The sequence below is a fragment of the Xyrauchen texanus genome, chromosome 7 (genome assembly GCF_025860055.1).
Source record: "Xyrauchen texanus isolate HMW12.3.18 chromosome 7, RBS_HiC_50CHRs, whole genome shotgun sequence".
Lineage (NCBI taxonomy): Eukaryota > Metazoa > Chordata > Actinopteri > Cypriniformes > Catostomidae > Xyrauchen > Xyrauchen texanus.
The window spans coordinates 31,718,690-31,746,120 of record NC_068282.1 but is presented as its reverse complement, the minus strand read 5'-3'; the positions used below and the strand labels follow the sequence as shown (position 1 = coordinate 31,746,120).

The 27,431-nt window shown below is 39.0% G+C and overlaps 2 protein-coding genes across 4 annotated transcripts in view; both read right to left on the bottom strand.

The window, feature by feature from the left end:
- usp43a (ubiquitin specific peptidase 43a) overlaps positions 1-27,431 on the bottom strand; it is a 223,712-nt gene that overhangs the window by 61,835 nt on the left and 134,446 nt on the right. For all 3 annotated transcript variants that reach the window (XM_052129543.1, XM_052129541.1, XM_052129542.1), the window contains 2 exons: positions 21,607-21,742; positions 11,030-11,174 (listed from right to left, as the gene is read on the bottom strand). In XM_052129543.1, coding sequence (XP_051985503.1) covers positions 11,030-11,174; positions 21,607-21,742 — 281 coding nt within the window. The remainder of the gene's footprint in view (positions 1-11,029; positions 11,175-21,606; positions 21,743-27,431) is intronic.
- LOC127646089 (zinc finger MYM-type protein 1-like) lies at positions 22,578-26,176 on the bottom strand. The gene is made up of 2 exons (XM_052129548.1): positions 24,970-26,176; positions 22,578-24,624 (listed from the first exon to the last, which is right to left on the bottom strand). Exons 1-2 carry the CDS (start codon positions 25,797-25,799, stop codon positions 24,012-24,014), a joined length of 1,443 nt encoding a protein of 480 aa, XP_051985508.1. The 5' UTR covers positions 25,800-26,176; the 3' UTR covers positions 22,578-24,011.

Genomic DNA, 27,431 nt, shown 5'->3' with positions numbered 1-27,431 from the left:
CAAGCTTAATTGGCAAGATAAACTTAAGTGTAAATTGCCATGCATTATAAGAGTTTAAAAGTGGTTTTAAATCTCAAAACTATTATTAGAGCACACGCTGGGTCTCTCTCATGCAGTTTTGCTTTTGACACTGGTTCAGATGACAGTATGCAGCTTTCCTATAACTTTCCCACACCTAGCTCACCCCTTGCGAAGTCTCCGTTCTCCATACAGTAAATCTGTTTATAATGACAGGTACATGCGTTGTGCGCAATGAATAAGCGTGCACTGCTCCACACAATCAGTTTCTGTGTAAGGATGTGCCATCAAATCTAGCGTGTTCCTCTGCCAGGAGGTTCTTGGTTATTCAAATATTCCAATTTTAGCCAAAGGAAGTGGGGAAAACAAAAGTATACAAAACACAAAACTGTAGCACAAGTCACAGAAAATGTTAATGACAGGAATGTGTCACAAGACACAGTGCATCACACCCTGCTGCATATGGGACTGGATAGCCACAGACCAGTCAGAGTGCCCATTATGACCCCTGTCCACTGTCGAAAGCACCTACAGTGGGCACGCGAGTGTTGGAACTGGACCTTGGAGCAGTGGAAGAAGGTCACCTGGTCTGATGAGTCTGGTTTTCTTCTATATCAAGTGGGCATTTATGTAATTGTGTGCTGTTTACCTGAGGAAATGATGGCACCCGGATGCACTGTGGGAAGATGACAAGCCGGTGGAGGGAGTGTGATGATCTGGGCAATGTTCTGCTGAGAAATCCTGGGTCCAGCCATTTATGTGGACATCATGTGCCACCTACCTAAATATTGTTGCAGACCAGGCACACCCGCTCATGGCAATGGTATTCCCTGATGGCAGTGGCCTCTTTTAGCAGGATAATGCACCCTGCCACACTGCAAACGTTGTTCGGGAATGGTTTGAGGAACATGATGAAGATTTCAAGGTGTTGCCCTGGCTTCCAAATTCCCCTGATCTCAATCAGACTGAGCATACGTGGGATGTGCTGGACCTATAAGTCCGATCCATGGTGGTTTCACCTTGCAATTTACAAGACTTGAAGGAACTGCTGCTATTGTCTTGGTGCCAGATACCACAGGACCCTTCAGGGGTCTTGTAGATTCCATGCCACGGTGGGTTGGCACTGTTTTGGTGGCACACGGAGGACCAACAGCATATTATGTGCTATAGAAATAAACTTTGACTTTACTTGACTATTAGGCATAATGGTCATAATATTTTGTCTCATCAGTGTATAGTACGCCATTTTGGACACAGCTATTGACTTACATTAATTGAATGCTCAGCATTCAAAATATAACAATGATATTATAGCAATATTTGCACACAATGCAGTATTATATTTATACAGAACCAAATGTTTTTGCTGGCTTGAAAGTATTGGTACAATATTTGCTTCAGGAAATGCAAATTTAAGTTCACAAATTTCATTATGTATACAATATGCAAGAGAGATGATCAGTATTTTCTTGCATTAAAAGTGCTTTGAAATAATACAGCAATTTAAATAAGGTCTTTTATAAGTGAACAAGCTGTGACATAATGGCAGATTGGCAAAAGATTCCCAACCCACACTTGAGTGTTGATCAGTATTGTACGTACTAAATGTCACCTGTAATGAGGTGTAAAGTCTATGAAAAATTGCCTCCAAATATTTTGCTGCAGTGGTAGCTGTATGTGTATAATATGTGACGTCAAGCAAAGTCAGCAAAAAGTTACTCATAACATAATTTAAAGTTTCTGACAGCTTGATGAACACTTTGAAACACTGTAGAGGATATGAGGCCACAAACAGAGCACTCATTTCCTTATATAGATTAACTGTAATTTTACCATCAATCTGTAAGTAAATAGTTACAGAACAAGGTCAAGACAATTGGAGCCTGTTACAGTGATTTTTTTTTTTAAATAATCCACTGTCTAAAAACCTTCCAAACCAAATATTTTGTTTTAAAGAGTTAGTTCATGAAAATGTTGTTGTCTTTTTCTAACCCTCATTTTGTTCCTAACACATTACTTTTTTCATCCACGGAACACAATAGAAGATCTTAGGCAGATTGTAACCGTCAGACCAAATGCACTGTCTTTGTATAGAAAAGAGTACAATTAAGCTTCATCCAAATTTCTCTTGTGTTCCACAGAAGACAGAAAGTCTTACGGGTTTGACAGGGCATGGGCAGAGACTATTTAGCAGAGACGGACCACTTCTATTAAAATGAATGGGAGAATTGGAATGCCCAATGGCCAGCTGATGTAGAAAAGAAAGTCCCACCTTACAGGTGAAAGATCCTTTTAGATACAAACACTGCCTGTCAGTCAACTCGAGAATGTGCATGAGCACCAGCTGAACCAGCCCGATAAACAGAGTTTTTTACTTTGATCTGAGCTAAAGAAGATTTATGATACCATTGTTGTCAGAATTAACTGCTGATTTTAAGGATGTTTTTTTATCTTTATCTTGACTAAGTTTTGGAGATTTCAGTTTTAGTGATGTCGGGAGAGGAAGAAAGGTAAGGACTGACACCTGTGGGAAATTATCTCTAACAGCTGTTCTGTGTTACAGTGAGAGCTGGAGAGGGATAAAAAGGTTGTGTGCATGGTTGAAAAGCCAGTAGTGTGTGTGTTACACTGAAAAGTGTGGGAAATAAAGACTCACGTTAAATTTTTTAACCGGCTCCCACTTCCTCCTTCAACGAGAGAACATGAAAACCGTTACACGGTCTTTCCCCATTCAAGTCGATAGGAACTGTACTTTTACACCTCGTCCTTACCACGTGATATTCATACACTAAAATGATGATTATTGACAATAAAATGTAGAAATCAGAGTAATCACAGATGGAACAGTGTGATTACTTAACGCAACTTCTTACTGAAGCTCCGTAATGCTTTCTACGGCGAGCCCTGAGGGGATAAATGCACAATCACACACATAAACAGGGAAAACTTACTAGAATTGCATCCTTATTCAGTCTGTTACAATTGTTTATGTTTACGTGGTAATCCTGTTATTATTTTGCAAATCTCCACATGACAGGGATCAAGACAGAATGAGCAGGTATGTCTACCCTCTGCCATTCTGAAACTGTATGCGTGTGTGTGTGCGTGTGTGTGACACAGAGTTTCGGCTAAAGAGAACGACACCTCAAGGTCAACATTTGGTAGGTGTGACACTCTCAGACAAAATCAAGTTGTTCTGAATTGGCTAATGAGATGCTGGCTTTAATATACTGCAGTAAGAATCATTTTAGACCTGCGCTGCCTGGCGCAACGTCGCAGAAATAAAAACCATTCCAAAAATAGAAAGCCCTGTCGCTGTCACTCGTCATGTGTCACGGCTGGTTCAAACAAAACTCTGATTAATATGGAAAAGATACCTTTCATCGCGTGCCTTGGCATCAAGTTGCGTCTGATTAGGACATGGTGTTATGCTGCTTGTTTACATAGAAAATAGCTGCCGAACCTGCCTGGGAGCGTTCCATTGATGGTCGCCGAGTGGACTGACTTGCCTTAAAACTGACTATAGTATATATAAGCGTAACAGAATTTTCATTTTTTAATCAATCCCTTAAATACATTCTACAAAACCTCCAATCATGAGTGATCGACATTTCCAGTGGAAAACATAATGCTTAATTTTAATTGGACTGTTCACCCAAAAATGAAAATTTTCTCATCATTTACTCACCCTCATGCCATCCCAGATGTGTATGAATTTCTCTCTTCTGCTGAACACAAACAAAATGCAACTTTTGTTTATTCATTTATTAATTTCTTCACGGATAACACAAACAAAGATTTTTAGAAAAATATCTCAGCTCTGTATATCAGTACGGTGCAAGTGAAGGTGGAGATTTAGAGTATAAAAATGTACAGTGTTTCTCACCCAAAGCGATCATATCACTTTAGACAACATAAATTTAACCACTGGAGTCGTGTGGAATAATTTTTTGCTGCCTGGAGCGTCAGAGGTCTGGTCACCATTCAATTGCATCGTATGGACCTACAGAGCTAAGATTTTCTTCTAAAAATCTTTGTTTGTGTTATGCATGAAGAAATGAATAAATTAATACATTAAAGTTGCATTTATATAGCACTTTTCTGACACTACACTCAAAGAGTTTTACATTGTGAATAGATGACACTCCTCAACCACGACCAGTGTGCAGCATCCACCTGGATGATGCGACGGCAGCCATAGTGTGCCAGTAGGCTCACCACACACCAGCTACTGGTGAAGAGGAGAGAGTAGAGTGATATAGCCAATTTATGGATGTGGATTATTGGGAGGTCATGATTTATAAAGGCCCATGGAAGGATGGCATGAGGGTGAGTAAATGATGAGAGAATTTATTTAATTTTTGGTGAACTATACCTTTAATAATTATGATATTTTTGCATTAGGACCAAACGTATTCCAAAAATATTTGGTCTTCAGGTGAAAATACTGTTTTAATAAGTAGCGTTAATGCTAATTTCAAGATTTCAAGTTTACTAGAGGAAGATCAAAGATTTATCCTTTGATCATTGATTCTGCCCAAAATTACTTACTAACTCTATTTTGTGGCTCACTAAAGGTCTAGATCTAAAAATTGATCTTTTAGTTTTTTAAAAAAAACTCATTTCAGGCAATTACTGTTGTACAAAGTGGTATACAAATAAATCCAAAAAGAATGCACTTCAATTGAAAGTACATTTGCATCCCTTCATTACCCTGTTTGTAGAAAAGTGTAACACCATAATGAAAGTTTATATGTAAGGGAGAGAGCAGCATACCGATGAGAGCAATGACAGACAGTCTAATTCCAAATCCAGTTGTCTTTCTTTGCAGTAATCCCACTGTTGCTATTTTTCATCAGATGGAATATCAATTTTTAAACGAAGCGTACAAGTTCATTTTTCAATAAAGAAACCTTGGCAGACATCCAACACAATCTCATCTGATTGGAAATTGCTGAAGGAAGAAAAAAAATCATTTTTCTCTGCAGTAGAAAAAGACAACTCTTAAGAGAGACAAAGTAAAACCTGGATCTACAGTACATGAGCCTGATATGTTTTGCAGATCCATTACACTTCTGTTGCAGTATATTCAGTATTAGCCCTATATAAAAAATATTTGTAATACTTCTTCATGGCTTACATCATATTTTTTAATTTTGGACTTACACAATGTACCTTTGGTTGATAATTGTGGCGGCATAAGTATATGTTAATGATCAGTGATGTTATTAAGATAGAAAATATGCAAATAGCTAAAATACTCTCATTAGTCAACAGTTGACAGACTGTTGAGCAGTTTTATTAATTATAAAATGTTTCTTGACTGAATATGAAGTGCTGCTAATCTCACCTGGCTTGATATTTCAATATAAGCAATAATATTACTAAAAATTATTATTCTCTAATCAATTACGCACTCTTATGCCATTTCAAACTCCTTTGACTTTCTTCTGTGGAACAGAAAACTTTTTTTTTCATATAGAGTATGATGGGCTTATATTCATACAATGCAAGTCATCTATTATTTTATCGTTTATGGGCAGTGGTGGCTCAGCGGTTAAGGCTCTGGGTTACTGACCAGAAGGTCAGGGGTTCAAGCCCACTGTTGGGCCCTTGAACCTATCTGCTCCAGGGGTGCCGTATCATAGGCGGTGGGCCAGACCTCGAAATTATGAATTTAATACTTACCTCACAGCTGTGTAAGTCTTTTTTTGCTGAGTTCATGTAATAAAATCGTATGCGTACTACAGACATTGTTTCCAACTTTGTTGTTTGCACATTTGACGCAAAATGTCCTTACAAACTCTTACTTTTTTAAACCGGCAAATAAGCAGGAGTACTAATCATAATGTTAGAAAACCTCCCGTTTCCTTGACAACCAATGTAAATAATGAACACAGATGACCAGGAAGCTGCGTTCTTGAAATTACAATTTTGCTGTAAATCATTAAAAATGTAAATTTAGTTCTGTAGTTCAGTAATACTGAGGTAAAAATGAGGTGTTTTATCCATTTAGCCTCAAATGTAAAAAGCCCTTTAACCCCCCTTTCCCAGACAGGTTGGGCAAAGATTGTTCAATGTACAAATTTATGTTACTGTACTCTCTGCAAACCACAGAGAGTACAGTAGCTGAAAAAGCCGTATTGGCATTTAACTTAAATTCCGAAGACGTCCAAGATGTGCCGGCAAATGTTGGATTTCACAGAGAATGCTACATGCTCTTCACCAACAAAGAACACATAAGAAGAGCACGTAAGAAGATAGAAAATGCAGCTAACAACAGTGAAGGTTTGTATCAAATGTATAATTTTTATATAAAACCTTCATTTATATACGTTTAACCCCTTACTAGTCAGCCCCAATTTTGGCAAGTGATGCATTCATGACATCCCCAAAATAAAAAGGTTGCTGCTCAGAAGTCATTCTGAATATACACATAACCAACATATATTTAGAAAGCCAACACTTGAGAGTTTACATTTCAAGACTCAAAATTAACCAGACTGTTATTAATATTGAGATATATAAGCTCAAACATAGAAACAAAAACAACAAATATTAAGAATATATTTATAAAATGTATAAAAATATTATGTGAATTTAGGATTGCAACTTATAACCACAACTAAAACATGGGGATTTTTTAAAGACAATCATCCCAGCACATCCTATTCAATATTCTATAATAAAATCAACTAATCAAATATTCGAAAATCGTGACTCATCCCTAATTAATATAGTATTTCAGTGAAAGTGGATGACATGACAAGTAGCAAAAGGCAGTGCAATATGTGTGTAAGTGGGGTCAAATGTTCATAGCAAATTTAATAATAAAAAATAAACCAATGTAGCAGCATCATAGTGTAAACTACCAGTGTATTTGTGCAAGAGTCAATCAGCTGCCCTTAGGTTATTGGAGGGTGGGGGTGGAAGGAAGAGGCTCTCTATGATTCCCCTATAGAAAGTTAAGAGGATGGATTTGTGGGAGATGAGCCTTCCTCAACTGTGGGAGGAAGTGCAGAGGTTTTTGGACTTTCTTGGCCAGGTTCTGTTGGTGGTGTCGATAGATCAAGATGGGTCATCTTTGATGTGGATACTAAGCAACTCCGTGATCTTGACCTGCTCCATTCATGGTGCTGTTAATGTGATGATGATTGTCAACGATCACCTCTGTAGTCATTTGGGTGTGGAGAGATATGATGTTGTCCTGTCCGTGTCTGTGTGTTAGATAAACAACTGAATTATATTCAAATAAATAAACACAGAAAGCACACATTACTAGATAATTTTAAATCACATTTTTCATCTTGACATTTGTATTAAGATGCTAACCATCTTAAACGAGCTTGACAAGACTACTGCAGTTCTGACCACAAATAATTTTGTTAAATAGCTCAAAAACAGCCATCTTTAAATAAAATATTTTTCCACCATATTCCATCTTATACCTGTTCTGTTATGTGAAATCATTTCTTTGTTTTGCTTTGCACTCTTTTTAGCTGATAATTAGTCTAGCTTACTTGTAGCCTAGGTAGCTTGCTATAAACCAATCCAACCTTGACATACCTGTCAAATTATTTCCTACTGTCTTCCCGTTTAAATATTTACCCGTAATTATCCCGTATTTGAATACTCTTTGCTTAGTTCATTGTGTATGTACCGAATGATTTGGATTAGCCTAAGCAACATACCGTTAGACCTAGCTTTACTGCTCCACTACCAACATTCTTTCGTGGCTACTGTTCTCATCAACGACAACGCATATATTCACGATGAAGTATAGCTTGCAGTCTTAAATACAACTTATATGAAAAGCATTAAGATATAGGGGTGTATAATCATTGTAAAACAAATCTTACCTTGACGTTGTCTTGCCGAGACACACCGGTCTCTCCAGGTTGGGTTGTAGACTCATTTGGCTTCAGACTGACGCTGAGTCACGCGACCGGTTCAACGAATAACGTGATTGGCCAAATCAATTCAACAAGGTAACAACACAAGCGTTGATTGGATCTCACTCCGGCCAACGTTTGTGATCAGCTAGCGAAATTAAATCTATTTTTATACTTTAATGTGCAACAATTGGCGTTGGAAACAATCGGTAATCTTTTTGTGAATTATTCATACAGACAAATAAAAAAAATGAGCCAGACAGCTGCTGGGTAACTACCAAATCAAAAACTAAACGAGATAGACGGACTCGGCCCAACGCCTATCATGGCTGACCCTGCACTCTGACCCCAGCTTAGCTGGGATATGTGAAAAATAAATAATTTCACCATGTATATGCAGAAATGTATGTATAATGTGTGACAATTGATCAATTTATTTATTTATTTATCAAGAAGGTCCACAACGTTTAAGCTCCAAAAAGAACATAAAAGCAACATAAAGGCTATCCATCGAATTTGGGTGAGAAAAAGACCAAAATGTAACTACTTTTTCACTACGAATCTCTAAAAAGCATGAGGCAGAGTAATCAAGCTTTAAAATGTGACTGTGGTCAGGAGACTACAGATTTATAATAAAAAAAGAGTTACATTTTGGTCTGTTAGTATCGCTTAAGAAGACATGGATTTAACCACTCAAGTCATATGGATTACTTTATGTTGCATTTATGTCCTTTTTGGAGCTTTGAAGTTTTGGACCCCATTGACTTGCATTGTATCTTTAATCTTAATTTGTGTTCCACAGAAGAAAGAAAGTCCTATGAGTTTGAGATGGTATAAGGGCGAATAAATGATGAGAGAATTATAATTTTTGGGTAATCTATTCCTTTAAATTGGTTAATTTACCCACATGAAGTTTTGAAACACCCTTGTTAATATATATTTCTATAATTATTTTATAAAAAGTACAACAATGGATCAAAACTCTTGATGGTTTTTTTCTTCTTCTGAAAGTCAAAACATGTAAAGCAAACAGCAGCAGCAACCACTAAGGCTTTGTCCTGAATTCGATATTTTTTGGTGGCCGTCCAACATGGGTTTACATGGCACAAAGCGCTATCAGCTCTACTCTATCCTACTGTATCTCTGGAGTGTGTGTCAACCAGGCTTCCCTCAATATCTGAGCTCCATAGATAAGATAGCACAGATCAGATCACTTCAAATGAGCTTCCCTCGATGTCACACAGCAGACCACAAAACGTATGTGGCATTTAAAAAAACTATTCATATCAAATAAGCTATTACTATCTAGACAGAATCTATTAGTCTTTTTTCAGTTGTAATTTCTGTTACAACAGTGGCAGCTGTATTATTTTAACGTTTCTAAATCTATTTAGGCTACTATATTTTTTTCATAACAAATACTATAATTTATTTTTTAGAAAGACGAACTACATTTACCTAAAGAAGTAATAAGGAGTGACTTTCCAATGCTTATGCCATTAAATGAAAAAAAAAAAAATTTCACTAGCACAGTTCCAACTCAACAAAGTGTACTACTAATGGGTACGGTCAGAATATTACAACTAGTCCTATACAAATAAGGTGTTCATTAAATAAAGTTTCACATAGCACCTTAAAATAATACATTCTGAGTCAAATTCAAAAGCTTCCATATGTTAGATAAAAATAACTAATTTAGTTATTTAGTAAACATGAAATTAAGTTATGCTATATCAGGGAATACATATGCTATGTATTGAGTTCAACTATTACATTATATTTAATACATTATTTAAACAGTTCTGAAAATAATAGTCAAGTATGTATATGTAATAGATATATATATATATATATATATATATATATATATATATATATATATATATATATCAAGAATCTTTGTGAAGATTCTCTGATATTTGTCAAGCCCGCCAATAAAGTAGATGTGAGGTATTTAGTCTGCAGTTTCTGAGACCACCAAATTAAAATCCTTCAGTTTCAGGGGTTTCAGTTTTAAACCCAAAAGACGATGATATGATGAGCAGTATTTAAGCTTATAATTTACATGGACATGATCAGTTGATGCACCACAACCTTTATGTTTCATTTGTCAGAAGATTTTAGCTAATGACAGCATGCGACCTGCAAAACTCTGCATGTACGTTGTGTCAAAAGGGAGGCCCACTGTCTTTGACTTTGAAAAAACCTGTGTTATATATTAATTAATTGCAATTATGTATTAAACCAACTTCATGCATGTGGATGACCGTATATGTCAGCAACAACTGAAGAGCATTTTTGGCCCAGGAAAAACCCTACCACTATCTCACGATCTAAGTGTCTAAGTGTGTTATGTAAACCTTTTTGCAAATCAAACTGTTAAAAAAAGAATCCAAATAACAACTCTAATTCTGTTATCTATGAGTACCAAGATACCTTTTATACATGTCTTTCTACACAGATTGCAGGGTAAACTGCAATGGAATAAACTCTTTACCTACACACCAGTAGACAATTTGAGGCTTTATCAGTATATGTTAAGCATTACGCTGCAACAAAGTTTGGAAGACATTATCACAACTGTTTTGCATCTTCCACTTTTGATAACCTACATTTTTTTATGATGCCTCCGAACACATGATACATTGTTAATTTTCTATTGTTCATCTGACAGTTATGCTAAACTTACATGCTATGACAAGACATCGGTTATATCAGAGTTTCAACACAAGAAATAGGTGTCCTGAGAAATCACACTTGCCATTGTGCCAGCCGTAAGCTCTGAGCAAAAAAGTTTCAGGGTTGTGGTCCACCCTATTTATCAAAAGCACTCTACCTGTCAATCATTGCAAACATTTGGATTTTCTGACAGGTCTCTGTAGGACAGGGCTTTGAAGAGATGATGTGTGGTCGAAGCGATGGGGTGGTCTTATTCAGTGACTAACGCAACTGAAGAAAAAAAAACATATAAACCAGCCCAAGCTGGCTGGCTGGTCTAAGGTGGTTTAAGCTTGTCACTTAACCTGAAATCGCTTATAGCACCTCTAACTGTTGATGTCCAGTTAGCTAACTGTGGCCTAGGACATTGCTTTGATTTTCTTGTGTATCATTTTGGATACCTGAGAATTGCTTGGAGCCTCCCCTGATGAAGAGTGGTGGGGCCTGGAAGGCGTAGATGACATCACTTTCTGAGATACTCGTCATATCATCTTCATCAGAAAAAGAACGTTGGAATCCATTTGAGTTCATCTCTGTCAAAATCACCTAATTAAGAAAGAGAAATTTTGATCTGATCAGTTAAACAGCCTTGTAATCCATGGAATGGATTATTCTGACAAATGAGAAACTTGGGTTGTAGTAAACAAAGAGGATTTCAGATTGTTCTTCATCTGTTATTTTCCAGAAGCTGTTGTCACATCTCAAACAAACAGATAAGGGGATTTGTGCTCAAACACTCAGCATGACAAACTATTCGACTCAGCTGTAGGTCAATCTCTCTTGCTTGTTTTCTTTTTCTTCCTCAGTATCTCACTCTTCTTCCCCATCTAACACATATTAGTATAGTGGGTTTCAAAAGTCTGAAACAACACTGAACATTTTGGATAAAATAATAATAATGTGGCATAATAATGGCATAGCTCCATCCATGGGTGCCTGCAGGATTTCAGGCACTTTATATAGGTATATATAGGTAGTTTATATAGGTATTTTATTTCGTTGTGTAGTCTCATGTGGTCCTGTGTTGGTCCTTTGTTGTTTTTATGTAGCACCATGGTCCTGGAGGAACGTTGTCTCGTTTTGCTGTGTACTGTACTAACTGTATATAGTTGAAACGACAATAACAACCACTTGACTTGACTTGACTTCAGCTCAGGGTACAGACAGAAACAGGGCCAAGTAATGAAGTGTACCCTTATTGTAGATATGCAGTGCATCCGGAAAGTATTCACAACGCTTCACTTTTCAGCCTTATTCCAAAATGGATTAAATTCATTATTTTCCTCAAAATTCTACAAACAATACCCCATAATGACAACATAAAAGAAGTTTGTTTGAAATCTTTACAAATTAATTAAAAAGAAAGACAAAAAATCACATGTACATAAGTATTCACAGCCATTGCTCAATATTTTGTTGAAGCACCTTTGGCACCAATTACAGCCTTAAGTCTTTCTGTGTATGATGCTACAAGCTTGGCAAACCTATTTTTGGGCAGTTTCTCCCATTATTCTTTACAGGACCTCTCAAGCTCCATCAGGTTGGATGGGGAGCGTCGGTGCACAGCCATTTTCAGATCTCTCCAGAGATGTTCAATCAGGTTCAAGTTTGGGCTCTGGCTGGGCCACTCAAGGACATTCACAGAGTTGTCCTGTAGCCAATCCTTTGTTATCTTGGCTGTGTGCTTAGGGTCATTGTCCTGTTGGAAGATGAACCTTCACCCCAGTCTGAGGTCCAGAGCGCTCCGGAGCAGGTTTTCATCAAGGATATCTCTGTACATTGCTGCATTTATCTTTTCCTCGATCCTGACTAGTCTCCCAGTTCCTGCCGTTGAAAAACATCCTCACACCATGATGCTGCCACCACCATGCTTTACTGTAGGGATGGTATTGGCCAGGTGATGAGTGGTGCCTGTTTTTTTTTGGGCAAATTCCAGGCAGGCTGTCATGTGCCTTTTACTGAGGAGTGGCTTCCGTCTGGACACTCTACCATACAGGGCTGATTGGTAGAGTGCTGCAGAGATGGTTGTTCTTCTGGAAGGTTCTCCTCTCTCCACAGTGAAACGCTGGAGCTCTGTCAGAGTGACCATCGGGTTCTTGGTCACATCCCTGACTAAGGCCCTTCTCCCCCGATCGCTCAGTTTGGCCGGGCAGCCAGGTCTAGGAAGAGTCCTGGTGGTTCCAAACTTCTTCCATTTACGGATGATGGAGGCGACTGTGCTCATTGGGACCTTCAATGCTGCAGACATGTTTCTGTACCCTTCCCCAGATCTGTGCCTCGATACAAATCTGTCTCTGAGATCTATAGACAATTCAGTGGACTTCATGGCTTGGTTTGCACTCTGACATGCACTGTTAACTGTGGGACCTTATATAGACAGGTGTGTACCTTTCCAAATCATGTCCATTCAACTGAATTTACCACAGGTGGACTCCAATCAAGTTGTAGAAACATTTGAAGGATGATCAGTGGAAACAGGATGCACCTGAGCTCAATTTTGAGTGTCATGGCAAAGGCTGTGAATACTTATGTATGTGATTTTTTCATTTTTTATTCGTAATAAATTTGCAAAGATTTCAAACAAACTTCTTTCACATTGCCATTATGGGGAATTGTTTGTAGAATTTTGAGGAAAATAATGAATTTAATAAATTTTGTAATAAGGCTATAACATAACAAAATGTGGAAAACGTGAAGTGCTGTGAATACTTTCCGGATGCACTATATATATATATATATATATATATATATATATATATATATATATATATATATATATATATATATATATACACAACACTAATATATATATATATATATATATATATATATATATATATATATTAGTGTTGTCAAAAATACTGGGGTACCGAGTACCGGGTCTACCCGGTACCCATGCAGAGGTGGGAACTTTCGAAAGCTCACAACAAGCAAAAGATTGCGGCAAACAAAGTTGCTGCTGTTGCAAAGTCTCAACTGAATCTTGTCGAAATGAAAAGTGGGAAAAAGCCAGGTAATTTGAGGCTGATGAAAAGGGAAACATCATAGATCAACAAAAACCTTTTTGTAAACGCTGCTTTTGCAATTTTCTGACGAAAGGAGGAAACACATCAAACTTAATAAAGCACATGAAAGACAGAAACCCAGATTTATTCAAGCAGTATTCAGTTAAAATTTTCACAGTTTATATTATGTAGATACCAAAGTATTAGTGAATGATAAAAAAAAAGTACATTCAGAAGCATGTACAGTTGTGGAATAAGCGGAGGCGGATCTCTTTAAAGGAAACATCCCGGTGTTACATCTTAAATGCAGTCAAATTTAATGCGTTATAGCTTTATTAAAGTTCAAATAATACAGAAGCAGATCATGTTAATAACTATAAACTCAGAAACTGGCATTTCTCTGTGTGGTCGGTGCCTCTTCTATGAGTTGCGCGAATGTCCCAATCTAAGGGGGAGAGATTGAAACTGCACCCGGCTGAGAGAGACTAAATGCACGCAGGCTAAATGCAGCTAGATTAGAACTTATTTAATCATAAAATCTATATATATATATATGTCACTATGCATTTCTTATCATGAAGAAAATTGGCAATATGCAGCTTTATTAATAAGAGAGCACTTAAAGAGAGCATTTAAATTAAAAGTTGCAAAAGTTGAAGCAAATCTTATATAATTGTTCAAAAATACTTTTAAGCATACATTGTTCAGATTTGTTATAATTAAAAAAGAATATATTTAAATTAAAGTGTTGCCCAATGGCATATTTTTGTTCTTAGTTCTGCTGCTAATGTTTTGTAGACTTTGTTATTAAAAGAGTGTTGTTCAGTGTTTTGTTTTGGTAACGAAAATGGTATCAAGTACCGTGAAATTTCACTGGTATTGGTACTGACTACTGAAATTTTGGTACCGTGACAACACTAATATATATATATATATATATATATATATATATATATATATATATATATATATATATTTATTTATTTTTGGCCAATTCTGGTGACTTTGAGAGAAGCATTTTATTATTGTTATTTCTTGAGTATGTATATTATTTACGTAACTATCTACTAAAGCATTTTTAAAAGAGGCTATTTAGACTAGTGTCAGAAAGTAAGTTTTCTATTCAGCCATATTAAAATTTGCCCCTTGGAGTTGATTTTAGGGGCATTTTTTTTTACCATTATGAGGACATTGTTAGGGCATATTTTATAACCATACAAAATATGACAATATGACATTGTGTTATTTCAAATACTTCAAATGAATAAATTCCTTAAAATACACGTTCAACCTGAATAACAAGATAATCGTTTACCTATAAATTTAAATGAACCAAATAATTTCATGTGATACGCATTTATATTAGGTCTAGAATAGAAAAGGTAACATATCCAATAATACAAATAAGAAAAAGAAATCATGAGTGAAAATTTTATTTGCCCCCACATTTTTATTTTCGGGGTCCTTTTTGTAATGCTTCATTGGCATTTTTACCCTGAGCCCTTTGTTAAATTCTTACCCTGGTTCAGACCAAACACATTCTTGTGCTCAAAAAGCAAGATGCAGCACAATGAATAAGGCAGAATGCAGGTGTCTTGAGACGTGTTTTTAACAGTTTAAGGTCTAAAAACACAGCAAAACTTGGCAAAAAAAACATTAATGGAGCACCTGTTTACATGGAAAATGATTGAAATGATGACAGAGGAAGCTTTATGAGGATGCTAGAGTGAGGATGCACAAGTGGACTAGATGTGGAAATCTTTTGTTTCGAAGCCCCCAACTCAATCTCATTAAACTCCTACATAATTTATGAGTTGGCAAAATCATAGGATGTTGTTTGCTTAAACTCATACAAATTCATCAAATGCTAACTCCTGGATGTCTAATGCGGAAGCGCAAGTTCTGCGCACGAGGCGTTAAGTACTTATAAATATTATGCCTTTACCCAAACACCTTATCTAAACCCAACTAATCTGTAGAGTGTGTAAACATGATAGGAAGCTGTTGTGTTTGACAGAAGCAAGTAATTGTTGCGTATTAGATGGAAACGATGTCCAGCAATGTCATTGGCTGTAGTGAAAGTTGCAGGAATTCATACAAGTGCAGTCGCACGGTATCATACGAATTAGCAAAGTTTAGAAAAGTAATACAAATCCTGACGATTTCACAGTGAAAGTGTGTCGGAAGCACCAGATGCACGCATAAATTCTCCTCCCCCTTTGCATCTGACACAAAAGTTCTAATTCATGTTTCACCGCTGTTTTACCTGTAATTGTCATTTTTGAGAGTGCATCTTGAATTTTTTGGATTTATTCTTAATATATCAATGAATCATATTTGAACAACATAACATCATACACTCCAAGGTAATGCAGGTGTGCAAAGGCGAGGCTCTGAAATGATGCATAAACAAGAAGAACATTCTATTTTACAAATACATTATTCACTTGGATTCCTCCATCATCGTTTCCTTTCCTTGCATCTTTGCATTGTATCCTAACAGGGAGCTGACAGTTTGCAAAATCACGCTGAGGAAGCATTGTGGATGGTTCATGTTCTCATTGCGAGAACGACCATGGCAACTTTTCTTTCTTTCGGGGGAAAGCCACTTCAGTCGTCCCCCGTGCCGGATCTTCTACCTATGGGTACAAACTCTCAGACCAGGCCGGTTGACGCTGGAGGCAATTTGGGGCCTCCAATGGGTTCGGTTCTGCCGGGTAATCCCACGCGGACCGCTCATTCCCCAGCATGCTCGTTCTTTCCGGTCCAGTTCTGGGATGAGACAGGCAGCTCGCCTCAGTGCCAGCCTAATGGCTCTTTTGGAGCCCACAAGATGGATGAGCTTTTGATTGCTGCTTCGGAGAGTGTCTTGGTGATGTCGGACGCTGAGGACTCAACTGGGCTAGCGCCCTTGAGTGTGCCCGCCCAGTCTGAGGCAGACGCAGAGCTGACCTCCATGCTTGCCTGGGCCCCCGAGAGTATCAGGCTGACTCAGCCCTGCATTCTATGGCCCTCCTGCAAGTCCACAAGGCCAAGCACTGAAAGAACTACACAAGGGTAGTTCTGGTCCGGATGTGTTGCTGGAACTGCACTCGGTGACCGACCTCTTCCTCGAAGGCGACGAAGGTCACTGCGCAGGCACTCGGGCAGACGATATCGACCCTGGTGGTCCAGGATCACCACCTATGGCTGAATTTGGTCGAGATGAGGGTCGCTGACAAGGCACGCTTCCTGAACACACCAATTTCCCAGATCGACCTATTCGGCGACACCGTCGAGGACTTTGCCCAGCAGATCTCGGTGGTAAAGAAATAGACTGAGGCGATACAACACATCTTGCCCCAGCGCGGCTCAAGAGTTGATACCCCGTCTGTTCGTCAAGGGTGTCCCACTGTGGTGGACAATCAGCTCCGGCTCAGGCCGAGGCCTCAGGAAGCTGACACCCCCACCTAAGATCCAGAAGAAAGGCTCCTAAGTACCCTGAGTTAGACGACCCAAGGAGGAAGAAGTCCACTGGAACCATGGAGCCTGGAGCCTTCTAGTGCTTCGGGTCAACTAGGAAAATAGCAAGCTCTCCCCGAGAGGGCATCTCAGAGCATCTCTTTTCTTGGCATGGAGTTAGACTCGGTCTTGATGATAGCGCCTCACAAGTCATTCGGTTGGAGGGCATCGGTTCCATCGAAACACTTTCAGAGGCTCCTGGGGCATATGGCCTCCTCGGCGGTGGTCATGCCGCTCGGGTTGATGCATATGAGACTGCTTAAGCTCTGGCTTCGGACTCGAGTCCCGAGATGGGCATGGCGACATGGCCACTTTTTTAGCCCATGGACAGACATTGTGTTTCTGTGGGCAGGAGTCCCCCTACAGCAAGTTTCCAGGCACCTGTACAGACACCTCCAAGTGTGCAATGGGCACGCAGCCGCTGGCTCCTGGACAAGACCGCGGCTGCCTCGAGTTGCTGGCAGTAATGCTCGCCCTGCGTAGGCTATTGCTGTTGATCCAGGGCAAGTACGTGTTGGTCCGGATGGACAACACAGCGATGGTAGCATGTATAAATCGCCAAGGCGGCTTACGTTCTTGTCGCATGACGCAACTCTCCTGCTATTTCCTCCACTGGAGTCAGCAGCTACTCAGGTCCACTCAAATCCAGGGCAGCCTCAACACCACAGAAGACGCATTGTCATGGCAGGTGACACTCAGGGGAGAGTGGAAACTCCACCCCCAGGTGGCCCAGCTGATTTTGAGTCGATTTGGTATAGCACAGGTAGACCTGTTTGCTTCCCAAGAATCCTCCCACTGCCCGCTCTGGTATTCCCTGACGGGAGCCCCCCTCAGTACAGATGTGCTGGCACACAGCTGGCCCCAGGGGCTGTGCAAATACGCAACCCTGTGTAAGGTCAAGGAGGACGAGGAACAAGTCACCCTCGTGGTGCCATACTGGCCCACCAAGACTTTGTTCTCGGACCACATGCTCCTTGCGACAGCACCTCCCTGGCAAATTCCCCTGAGGGAGGATCTCCTCTCTCAGGGAAGGGGCACAATCTTGCACCCACTCCCAGACCTCTAGAACCTCCATGTCTGGTCCCTGGATGGGACGTGGAAGACTTAAGTGGTCTACCAACCACGGTGGTAAACACGATCACTCAGGCCATGGCTCCCTCCACATGGCACCTGTATGCCCTGAAGTGGCGTGTGTTTGCGAGTTGGTGTTCTTCCCGAGGCAAAGATCCCCAGAGATGCGCAGTCAGGTCAGTGTTTTCCTTCCTGCAGGAGAAGTTGGAGGGACGGCTGTCCCCCTCCACCTTGAAGGTGTACATAGCTGCTATAGCAGCACACCTTGATGCAGAAGAAGGTCTCGGGCACCTCTCTAGCAGACATCTGCAGAGCAGCGGGCTGGGAAACACCCATTACCATTGCAAAATCTTTGAATCTCCTGGTTGAGCTGGTTTCGTCCCGTGTTTTGTCAGGTATGAACAGGTAAAGTTTGGGAATACGGGACAGCTGGCAGGGTGTATCACTTGCGTTTAGCGACATTACCCTCCGTGAGGCAAAACCTTGAGCCTGTGATCCCTGTATGCCCTTCCTTCCTAGCCCTGTGGCTCACGTATTCAGCAGAGGAATCGGCAGACCCATGTCTCGGCTACTCAGCATAAAACCTGAATGAGTGGTTGCGAGCCAGCTCCTTTTATACCCATATGTCTGATGGAGTGGAATGCAAAGTCCACTCGCCAATTCTCACTGGCCTTTTCTCAAAGATCTGAGGTGTTTTGGGCTCCATGACCCTAGTGTCACTACATCGACACAAGGTCTCATTCCCTCCATCAGGGAACGGAGGTTACGATAGTAACAGAGACGGTCTTTAAACTTTGCCTTTGAATACTACTAACTCAGAATTACCAAGAACAAAATTGCAGCTGTGTAGAATACCCATAAACCAATAATTGAGATTTTTGTGAAGTCACTATGAGGGTAATTAGTGTTACCTCTAATGAACTTGGAGCCTGTTAAGTTCAAGCCATTTTTCTTTAATCAATTGTACTTTACAAAAGTGCAGATTTATGTGCACTAAGGACTGAGTCTAGTCATAATTTCCTTTATTCTGACGTTATAACCCAATTTAAATAATTAAATAAAAACAACATTTTAATCACAGATGAGTTAAGCTTACTTGTAACTTCATGTTACTTAAAAAATTACATTCAGTTTACTTGTACCATATAAGTATGTTTACTTTTCTGAGTAAGAGCAACTAATTCGATTTAGCAGTATGAAGGGACAAATACAGTTAGTACAGTTAGTTTTTTACCATACACTGCAGCAGGTAAGGATACCTAACCACTGGTTTGGAAGAGCAATTAGAGCTTGTTTCCAGACTTAAGTGGTCTACCAACCACGGTGGTAAACACGATCACTCAGGCCATGGCTCCCTCCACATGGCACCTGTATGCCCTGAAGTGGCGTGTGTTTGCGAGTTGGTGTTCTTCCCGAGGCAAAGATCCCCAGAGATGCGCAGTCAGGTCAGTGTTTTCCTTCCTGCAGGAGAAGTTGGAGGGACGGCTGTCCCCCTCCACCTTGAAGGTGTACATAGCTGCTATAGCAGCACACCTTGATGCAGAAGGTCTCGGGCACCTCTCTAGCAGACATCTGCAGAGCAGCGGGCTGGGAAACACCCATTACCATTGCAAAATCTTTGAATCTCCTGGTTGAGCTGGTTTCAGGTCCGTGTTTTGTCAGGTATGAACAGGTAAAGTTTGGGAATACGGGACAGCTGGCAGGGTGTATCACTTGCGTTTAGCGACATTACCCTCCGTGAGGCAAAACCTTGAGCCTGTGATCCCTGTATGCCCTTCCTTCCTAGCCCTGTGGCTCACGTATTCAGCAGAGGAATCGGCAGACCCATGTCTCGGCTACTCAGCATAAAACCTGAATGAGTGGTTGCGAGCCAGCTCCTTTTATACCCATATGTCTGATGGAGTGGAATGCAAAGTCCACTCGCCAATTCTCACTGGCCTTTTCTCAAAGATCTGAGGTGTTTTGGGCTCCATGACCCTAGTGTCACTACATCAACACAAGGTCTCGTTCCCTCCATCAGGGAACGGAGGTTACGATAGTAACAGAGACGGTCTTTAAACTTTGCCTTTGAATACTACTAACTCAGAATTACCAAGAACAAAATTGCAGCTGTGTAGAATACCCATAAACCAATAATTGAGATTTTTGTGAAGTCACTATGAGGGTAATTAGTGTTACCTCTAATGAACTTGGAGCCTGTTAAGTTCAAGCCATTTTTCTTTAATCAATTGTACTTTACAAAAGTGCAGATTTATGTGCACTAAGGACTGAGTCTAGTCATAATTTCCTTTATTCTGACGTTATAACCCAATTTAAATAATTAAATAAAAACAACATTTTAATCACAGATGAGTTAAGCTTACTTGTAACTTCATGTTACTTAAAAAATTACATTCAGTTTACTTGTACCAAATAAGTATGTTTACTTTTCTGAGTAAGAGCAACTAATTCGATTTAGCAGTATGAAGGGACAAATACAGTTAGTACAGTTAGTTTTGTACCATACACTGCAGCAGGTAAGGATACCTAACCACTGGTTTGGAAGAGCAATTAGAGCTTGTTTCCTATGGAGTCAGAAATACAACAAAACAATTTGAATTAGAATTGTGTAAATTTGAATTATAGACTTTTGAGTTTGAATTATAAGTGTGATTTTGTTCTTAAACTTTTATGATTTATATTTTTATGGTTAGCACGTTAGCACATTCTCAGCACATGAGACATTTGTCTAAGCGGTCTCTGGTATTTGTTTTAGTATAAAGTATATTTAGTATGAAAGTATGCGTAAGACTAAGCATCACATATTTTGCCAAAGGTTGATTCGTTTGTAGTTATGGTATAAAAAAGGAGCTTAAAAGTAAAAACAATTCTGTGGTAATCAACATTTTGCTACAGATGTTATTGATTGTGCTCAACTTGGGCAAAAGGGGTTATTTTTTCAGTAAATCTTTGTAAATAGAACCCTTTTGGCATTCTTTGTTGCTGAGTAAAGAACCCTAGGGTTCTATATAGAGCCCCAAAAAACATTTTTTCTAAGAGCATACTTTGCAGCACAATAATACCTTGTCCTGGATAACTGGCTGAGGAAGTTTTGGAGGTTACCATTAACCAACAAATGGAATGTGTTCAGATGAGGCAGTTAATGATGTATGAATAGTGAAATACATGCATTTTAGCTGTTACTCTTCATGAGCCTGGAAGATGTTGGAGAGAGGAATTCTTCTTTTGCGAGATTATGCATGATGTTTGTAGGTGTGCGTGCATTACAACACAATATTTTATTAACTAATAGGGCTTGTGTGTATTGCAGTGTTGATTATCAAAAGGAAAGAAAATGAGAGAGAGACAAAAGATCAGCAGACAGTGCAGGCAGACAAACTAACACACAAAGCAGCATTCACCTGGTCTGGAGATATCTTCCACTCCTCTGCTACCATGGCCCTGAGTGTCAAGACAGACCCAAAGAGAGGCACAGCTAATCCCACTCTCAGAAAGTGTTGCCCTTCAGTGTTAAACACCAGAGTCACATTTAGGGCCCTAAAAACAAACAACATGTAAACAAATGAACCTAAAAACAAATGAATACATTTCAAATTAAACTAGAACAAAACACAAGTTACAAAGTCCATGTAATCAAAGTCCCTTTAGGGCAGGCCAAATCACTTGGCTATTAATATACTCGTTGTAAAATACATGCATAAATATAAAGGCAGAAGACATAGGACGTATGAAACAACACTTTTTACTCATCTTACAGATTGTATATTCCTCTAAATGCAACAAAAACATGGAAAGAACATAATGAAACAATTATGTAAAATTAAGTAAATAACTGCCTTATTTGCATTAAAGATATTAATCACATGCATTGAAAGCTGAATGCTTAAATATCTATGCACCAGTATAAATGTTTGTAGAACAGCCCTGCCTACTGTACAAGGGGTGAAATTGTATTTAATTTGATTGTTTTTGGTCTCGTTAAGTCTTTTTATGTCCAATTTGGTGGCTGACCCAAAAAGCAGACAGTTACAGTATAGAAGTGCAGAGTACTGTAGAACTGTATCAACTTTTTCTGTGGCATGTCAAACTTCCTCAGCTGGTAAAGGATGTACAACCTCTGCTGGGCCTTCTTCCACATTTCTTCCACAACTTCAGTGCTGGTGAGTAAGATAAGGGGCGCTACTGATGGGTCTCTCATGAAATACACTATTATCTCTGCAGTTTAGTGCATGTTTAGCTCCAGGTTGTTTTGACTATTTTCTGAAGAGTGGTGTCTTTAAAAAATAAAAGACATATTACTGTTGTTTTCGTTTTATAAAACCACTTCATGTTGTGCCTACGAACACTAAAATCACTGTAATGCAGAGTTTATTGTATCTTATTGCTTTATTATAACAGAAATGAAAAAAATGATTGTGTGTGAGAGAGTATCAAATCTGGGGTAGAGTCTGAGTGGGTGTAGATTAGGGCTGCAAATAACGATTATTTTGATAATCGATTTTGTCTAATGATTATTAGAATGATTATTCGGCTATTCTGTGATTATTACAACTAAAATCATTAGCTCTTTTTAGTTGTTTTTAACATGCTTACTAAAAATAGAGGACAAAATCATGTTTTAAATTACCTCTAAACAGTGGCGGCTCCTGAAAAAATTCTCAGGGGGGGCAATTTCTCTGATAATGATTAAGGTGATCCATTCAATGGGTACCGATTTCCCCTCTAGCTACATAAGTTACAGGTGGAAAGCGATATAAGAAATTAGCATCTAGGAGCCTTCATAAGCAAAAATGTCATGGCTCCGCAATTAATTATTCCACTTATTCATTACTTACATTAATCCAATGTTGTGTGATGTAAAATTGCTAAACAGGACACATTTTTAAAAAGATATGTCCAGCAACAACATAAAGACAGGGGCAGCATATAAGTCCATACCAGAAGCATTTATTGACTGATCTCAAAAGTATTGGCTTACAAAAGCAAAATAAGTTATCACAGTACAAATGATCATGGGTGTTCTTTCACATTCCTCAACACTGTATAAACAATCTGCATTTCCATAAACAATGAAATATTAGCTGAAAATACAAGTAGACAAATTGTTGAGAGAAGTGGATCTTTAGAACTACATTTTCTGGAATGTAGGATATCATCAATGTGCTACTTAATAAAAGCAAAGTAACATTGTCCTAAATAAGTGAATGAACAAGTGAGGCTTGACCTAGTGTGGTCTGTGCATCTTGGCTTTACACATTGAAGACCAAACCAGAATGATGAGGTGCTGCCAAGTTTAACTAAAGAATTCTGATATACACATTAATTACTTACTTCAAAAATGCCTCATGGTTGAATTGGAAATATGTGCACCAGAGCATAATTCACAACAAGAGAGCAGGGGCTTTTGATAGAGGCTACTGAAAATATTGATGCAAGTTATTGGTAATAAGCAATTTGTATAGACTTCCATATTCTGTCCTCTTGTATAGATTTGTGAAAATGAACATGAACAGTCAACAGAGACATTTTGCCTGAAAACAGCATTTTAAAATAATTTCTAGAAAAGGTAAACACAGCATTTGTATGGATTTGTAAATATAAACAACCATATTCTGGCTAATTGTATAGATTTGTAAAAATGAACATGAACAGATTTTTATTTTTTTTTTTTACTTTTTTTGAATGAATGAAAAATAACCATTTAAAACAACATCAACTGTGAACTGATTTGGTGTGTGTGTGTGTGTGTGTGTGTGTGTGTGTGTGTGTGTGTGTGTTAAAGAGACAGACAGGGAGAGAGGCTACATTATTTGTACTGAAACTGTGCTCTTCTCTCTTTCAATGCAGCAAAGCGGTCAATGACTTTCTCATTGAAATCAGGCATGTTGAGGACTAGTTCCCTCTCCATCGAAAGCATGGCCAGTGCATTCAGACGTTCCTGGCCCATTGAATTTCGCAGGAATGTCTTAACTCGTGTCAAAGTTGAGAAACATCTCTCAGCTTCAGCTGTTGTCATGGGAGTAGTTATGAGAATGTTCAACAGAGTCACAGTCTCAGAGAATGTCTCCTGGAGGTTGTAGCTCATGAGAACCTGGTACAGTGCCAGTGCACCACAGCAGCCCTTGAATTCAGGATTCTCATAGATCAGAGAGAGTTCTGTCTTGAGCTTTGCCTTGTTCAGCATGGGGTATGCGTTCACAGCGGCATTCAGAGCCTCATCAGGAAATGAATGGCAGTACCTTTCAAACATATCTGCTAGCAGTAAAGTAGCACTCACAAGGTGGACAGTGAAAGAGAACCTTGCTTCCAGGATGGTGTCGCAGACCTCTTCAGACAGCCTCTGTTTCTCCTCTTCTCTCAAAGACGTTCTGGGTCTTCTGGCTCCTGTTGCTACTTGCAGCTGCTGTTGAGAGGAGTCCCTGAAGGCAAACAGACCAATGTGTTTGTTAGGCTATGTACAGTACTGTAGTCTATGTGATGCACAGGTATATGCAATTTATCTACGTATGGTACAAATATTTCATTTCTACTAAAAATGGGCAGGGATGCATGAAGTCTTTAGTGTTTAAGTTAGCCTTTGTGTCTCACCTAGCCTGGATGTTCAGCACAGTATACGGTATATAAAGTGAGCTAGATTAAACCACTGGCCATATATAATGAGAATAATGTAATTTCAAACACAAATGCAGTCTCCTTTCATGCATACATTTTCAAATGACAAATCTCTGCTTTGAGAATGATAGAATGATATTGTTTAATCTTACCTTATGGCCTGCACGCTGTTTGTGAAGCTGTCGAGGGCACGTTTGATGAAGACAGCATCGATGTCCTTCTTCTGGAGCTTCTGATACAGAGTATCAACGTGGGGCATGATTTTGTGAAAAAGCCACAGGAAAAAAATGAAATCTTCATCATGTAGCATCCTCACGTAGCCAGATGCCTCTCTCACGGTGGGCTGGTCAAATGAACCCAATGAACCCGTCCTGATGGCTTCAAAACATTGTATGAGGTCGTCTCGATTCTCATAGACAGTGTTCACGACTCTGCTGTTGAAGTTCCACCGTGTGGATGAAGCTCTGGGCAGTCTTCGTGCAACAGTCTGGTCAAGAATGCTGGTCCGTTTGGGTGACCGGGAAAAAAAAGTTGCAATCCCGCTCAGATCGGAAAAGAAAATATTAACTGTTTTGATGCGAGAAGTAGCTTGCTGCATGATCAAATTCAGCTGATGCGCATAGCAATGCACATAATGGGCATTCTTGAAATGCTCACGCACCTTTTGCTGCACACCAGCCTTCTCTCCCCTCATCACACTAGCTCCATCGTAAGCTTGCGCAATAAGTTTGACTTTCTCGTCGTCGGCAAAAAGACCGTTCAGTCTCTCCAAAAGCACAATGGCAATTGAGATTGAGGTTGATTCCGAGATGGGAAGAAACTCAAAAAAGCGTTCCTGCACTTTATTGTTGGGATCGATGTACCTCAGCACAAGCACCAGCTGTGTCTGTGTAGAAACATCCGTGGTCTCGTCAGCTTGGATGGCTACGAAGTTCGCCGACTTCACCTCCTCAACAATATGTTCCCTCACGACCGCTAGCATACACTCCAGTAGCTTTTTATCAATTTATCTTGATTCGTTCGCTGACTAAAAGTAACTTCTTTCAAAGAGACAATCGAGTTGCACTGAACACTATCCATCTTGACAGCAGTATGTGAATTGATTGACGCTGCTACCCGCTCTTTTCTTGTTCATGGTTACGTTACGTATGACGAAAGCGCGTAAGTGCAAGCCCTCCCGGAACCCATAGAGATTGTATTGAGAGCTCTGATATTTAAAAAAAATTTTTTTACATGAGAGTCTATGGGAGACTTCTGGGGCGATTTTCAACCTGACTGAAATCGCCCAAAAAGGGGCGGGGTCATTTTAAGCACGACTTTAGCCTGATTGGCAGATCAGACATCTAGATTAGAACACTGATAACGACTGTTGCCCTGATAGAATTGGTTAGAAAAAAAATCCCTCCTTTTCACGTTTGGCAGTGCGTCGCCCATATCGCCCTAATTAACACACCGCCCCTGCCTCTAAATGACATTCACTGAATTAAAGGGAAAATACTTTTTAAGTTTAATTCAGTAAAGAAATTTACTGCAAAAAAATTTTTTTGTCTTGTTTTCCATTTAAAATGGTCTAAAAATCCTTAAAACAAGATACATTTACTTGAGAAGCAACATAAAATATATTTAGACTTGCTTTAAGAGAAATGTGGCATGGCGGAGTCGGGTCGTGAATCCAGACCCGGACCTGCCCTCCACAAGAATGTATCTTAAATATAAGTGTATTTTGTATACAAGAGTATTTTTTCACTTGGTTATACTTCTGCAAGTGCAATAAAAACAAAATATACTTATATTCAAGATCTATTCTCTAAAAGCAAGTATAAATATCTTATATGGTGCTTCTCAGGTGAATGCATCTTTTTTAAAGGATTTTTACATGTTTAAAAATATTTGTATTTTTAATATGATATTATATAAGATTATCAGCTACAATATTTATTCTGCAGTATAGCTGCTAAAGAAAATGTACATTGTTTTACATGAGTTTAACCTCTTAAGATCCTTGCCATTTTTGGGGATTTCCGCCTGGATTTGGCCTACCCAAATTAAAAAGTTCCCATTCCCACATACTTTGGCCTAAATACACAGTTTTGGTGTCATTTTACAGGAAACCCTTTGAAGTTGCATAAAACACTGCTAAAAATTAAAAAAAATTAAATATATGTTGTCTGAACAGTAATAACCCTCCTAAAAAAGAGAGCTTTTTGATTTTTTTATATAAATTCATTTTTGAAAGTGTATAACTCAAGCCCTGTAAACCTTAGCAGCAAGCAGACAGTTTTGGCTGTTTCCACTAGATGTCAGCAAATACCTGAAAAAGGAATTTTGTCTGTATCATGTTTTATTTAATATCTATTTCAATTTATTTGAAGGGAGGAATATTACCTTTTTTTGGTGTACTTTCCGCCTACCCAAATCTAAAGTCTCCCCATACCCATATACAGTGTATAAATGCAAAATCCCAGTGTAATTTTACAGAAAACCCTTTGTCATTACATAAAACACTGTTGAAAGTGGTAAATATGCGCTCTGGTGTCTGGTGAGAGGCGTCTGTGTGTTTTGGGCACGTAACCTACCCAGTGATCACTTCACAGTCTGGATGCAATATCACAGC

What these genes read in the sequence shown, in the direction of transcription:
- LOC127646089 (XM_052129548.1), bottom strand. Translation starts at nt 25,799, where the DNA reads ATGCTAGCGGTCGTGAGGGAACATATTGTTGAGGAGGTGAAGTCGGCG. An exon ending in AACAGCGTGCAGGCCATAAG is followed by an intron (nt 24,625 to 24,969) that starts GTAAGATTAAAC and finishes GTTTGCCTTCAG; the next exon opens with GGACTCCTCTCAACAGCAGC.